The sequence below is a fragment of the Chanos chanos genome, chromosome 7, assembly GCF_902362185.1.
Source record: "Chanos chanos chromosome 7, fChaCha1.1, whole genome shotgun sequence".
Lineage (NCBI taxonomy): Eukaryota > Metazoa > Chordata > Actinopteri > Gonorynchiformes > Chanidae > Chanos > Chanos chanos.
In genome coordinates, this window is record NC_044501.1 from 10,185,291 (window position 1) to 10,188,629 (window position 3,339).

General features: G+C 43.2%; 1 protein-coding gene across 1 annotated transcript in view; it reads left to right on the forward strand.

The window, feature by feature from the left end:
• pdxkb (pyridoxal (pyridoxine, vitamin B6) kinase b) overlaps window positions 1–2,290 on the forward strand; it is a 13,173-nt gene extending 10,883 nt beyond the window's left edge. Inside the window, exons 7-11 of the mRNA XM_030780537.1 lie at window positions 307–352; window positions 913–1,024; window positions 1,222–1,358; window positions 1,680–1,746; window positions 1,997–2,290. Of these exons, the coding sequence (XP_030636397.1) occupies window positions 307–352; window positions 913–1,024; window positions 1,222–1,358; window positions 1,680–1,746; window positions 1,997–2,109 (475 nt within the window). The 3' untranslated portion in view covers window positions 2,110–2,290. The remainder of the gene's footprint in view (window positions 1–306; window positions 353–912; window positions 1,025–1,221; window positions 1,359–1,679; window positions 1,747–1,996) is intronic.
• Window positions 2,291–3,339: the final 1,049 nt, after the last annotated feature.

The following is a 3,339-nucleotide window of genomic DNA, read 5'->3' on the forward strand; positions in this document are numbered from 1 at the left end:
AGCGATGCTGAGTGGTGTCAGTGGATGATGAGATTAGAAAAATGGCTTCACAGTTGCGCTGCCCCAACTCTCATCTCTCTGTCGCTGCATGATCGTTCACCCGCATACCTGATGTATCGTGATCATGTTACTCCCCCTGGTGGACATTTCTGGGCACTACATGTTTTAGAATACTCAGCGCTTCAGTTAACTGAACTACAATATCACCCTTCAGCTCTGAACAAAAACCTTACTGAGTTTGATCTGACAAGTTATATATAATCTTGGATGTTAAAAAAAATTGTGTGTATTTGTGTGCTTTTCCAGGCTGTTGACTGGGAAGAATATCAGTACAGAGAAGGATGCAGTGGAGGTAAATATTGATTAATACACATACACAGAGCTTCAGTGCTTTTAGGGCTGTGTATCGGCAAGAATCTGGCGATACGATATGTATCTCGATACAGGGCTTTCGATTCAATGTATTACGATATATTGCGATACTGTAAGCAAGGCGATATATTACGATTTTTTTAATCTAATTTTAGATCCACTCGTTTAACGTTAGCTGTTTGCTGTTCCGTTAGTTGTACATCAGGATGCCGTCTTGCTAAGTGTGCTCTCATCTGTAGTTTGGCTATATGAAACAGACACACATATTCACACAAATATGTATATTATATGCTCTTTGTTATGCCCTTTGATATGCTCTTTTGATACATTCATAAATCATTTTTAGGTGCGCAGTAATTGTAGCTTGTATTGCAAACAATGCACTTCTTTATTAGGAATGAATTTAACATTGGCACTGATTAGGGATCAGCTGTATTCTGCCTCTGACTGAACCTAAACTACACTCATATTAATACAACACTGATCTCACATCAGTCTGTGTGTATAGTGGACTGAGCTTTCGCCGTCTGCTCTGCATAGGTCATGGACCTGCTTCATAAGATGGGCCCGGACACTGTAGTCATCACTAGCTCTGACCTGCCCTCCCGCCTCGGAGACCGCTTCCTGGTGTCCCTGGGCAGCCAACGTATTGGTGAGGGCTATGTGTGTGTGTGTGTGTGTGTGTGTGTGTGTGCCATAAGTGTCATGATACCTTATAGATAAATCTGAGTACTCGATGCATATATGTATATTGTAGATAATGTAGATAACTTTAACTGGTGTGTGTGTGTGTGTGTGTGTGTGTGTGTGTGTGTACGTGTCTATGTTTATCTACACTCTGACCCCCAGTGATGCCCGACGGGACTCGATCGACCCAGCGGATCCGAATAGAGGTGCCCAAAGTGGACGCTGTGTTTGTGGGTACAGGAGATCTGTTCGCTGCTATGCTGCTGGCCTGGACTCACCACTACCCCACAGACCTCAAGGTTTGGAGCTTATGCAGTAATCTGACAGCAGTTATCATTCACTGCTACTCTAACACTACAGCAAAATCACCCACCACTCCCATACGGGCCTGCACACCAGCTATGGCCAAGACTGGACTTGAATGTGGGTTTGTTTCAGACTTGGCCCCCGGAGTGCTTTAGGAAGTCGGCCAAGCCTCTCAGACCGACCGGCTGAATATGAGGCTGGCTGTACAAAATGTACCCAACACGGCTCTGTTCAGTGCATCTCTCTCTTTGTTTATTTCTCTCTCTCTCTCTCTCTCTCTCTCTCTCTCTCTCTCGGGTCTCTCTCTGTGTTAGACGGCTTGTGAGAAGACCTTCTCTGTCATGCATCATGTTATTCAGCGAACCATTTCCTACGCCCACGGTAAGGAGGAGAATGCTCTGTGTGTGTGTGTGTGTGTGTGTGTGTCTGTGTGTGTGTCTGTGTGTCTGTGTGTAAGAGTGTGTCTGTGTTTGTGTGTGTGAGAAGCCTGAATATATTTGTAAACACAACAGTATTTTGTGTCTGTTTATGTACAACCTGAATGTGTGTCTCTTTGTCTCTTGTGTTGCCCGTGCGTCTAATATTTCTTAACTGCAACCCTCTCTGTCTCTCTCTCTTTCTCTTTCGCCAGAGGTGGCGGGGCCCGGTAGGAGACCCAGTCCGGCCCAGCTGGAGTTGCGGATGGTTCAGAGCAAAGCTGACATCGAAGACCCAGCCATTGTGATGGAGGCCACCATTCTATAGAGTCCACTTAACTTGTCACCTGCACACCCACAACCGCACAATGTATAGATGTTGTACATTTTGACCTGTCATGTGACATTGCCTTAGAATCTTAAACAGAGCACAACATTTCCACACGAGGAGATTTGCAGGGTATATGGTCCCATTGGACAAGAGAGGGGGAAAAAAAAAAAGAGAACAAGAGAGACAGAGAGAGGGTGGCGTGAAAATGAGAGAGGACAGCAGTGATGGACGGAGAAAGGAAGAATGCAGGGTCTCCTCGAACCCTGCTTCTCTCTTTTCTTTCTTCCTCTGGTTTTCTCTCTATCTGTGTCTCTTTTCTCTCTCTCTCTCTCTCTCTCTCTCTCCCTCTCTCTTTGAGCTCCTTTATCACCCCTGTTTGTCCTGCACATAAAAAAAAGGACCAAGACACAACCAATCAAAAGTTTATTCAGTCATTGCTTAGAGAGTGAATACTGTAAAAAACAATAAAAAATATTAATATTAGTATTCACAGATAGGGGTGGATAATGAGTCCCGTTGTTCCATTTAAATATCAGGTCCGAGTGACGTAGGTTCACTGGTGTGAATATTGAATTTCAGAGGGAATTCAAAAGAGCTCGTCTTCGAGCAGCCCTCTTGAAAGACACGCATCTTAAACATGCACTGGCAGAGTTGTACACTGAGCGCTTGTCCAAGTTAAACCCTGATCTCCTTAGAGTCTTTGCCCGAATGAAACGGTTAAAACGAGAACTCTAAACTGTCCTTGACGAGAAAAGAACGCTGAACCGTTTAGATTCTCTCTTTGTCAAAGACATTATCTTATTTTCCAAAATAGTTACGTGACATCGTCTCCTGCTCAGATTTTTATTCTCAAAAAAGGGGGAGGTGTGAGATTTTTTTTGCTCCGAATGACAGGTCAGATAGCCTATGAAAAAACAGCAATGCATAAAGCGGTGTCCGCCTACTGTAAGCATTGTTTGTTGATGTGAGAAACCACTGTTCAAGACCCAAAGCATTCATTAATGCGACTGAGTCAAATTTTGCATTTTGTGTCATCTGTTTTTAATTTCTATCTGTGTCATCTACATTTTTACAAGTTTCTTTCTTTTTTAATAGATGTAACAGTGTTCACTGTCTCTGTGTTCCAATCATATTCAGTGTCAATACCTGAAATGATTGTCGTAAGAATGTGTTGTATTAATTCTGGACTTGAAGATCACCTACTGTTTGTAAAATTTGTCATTTTCA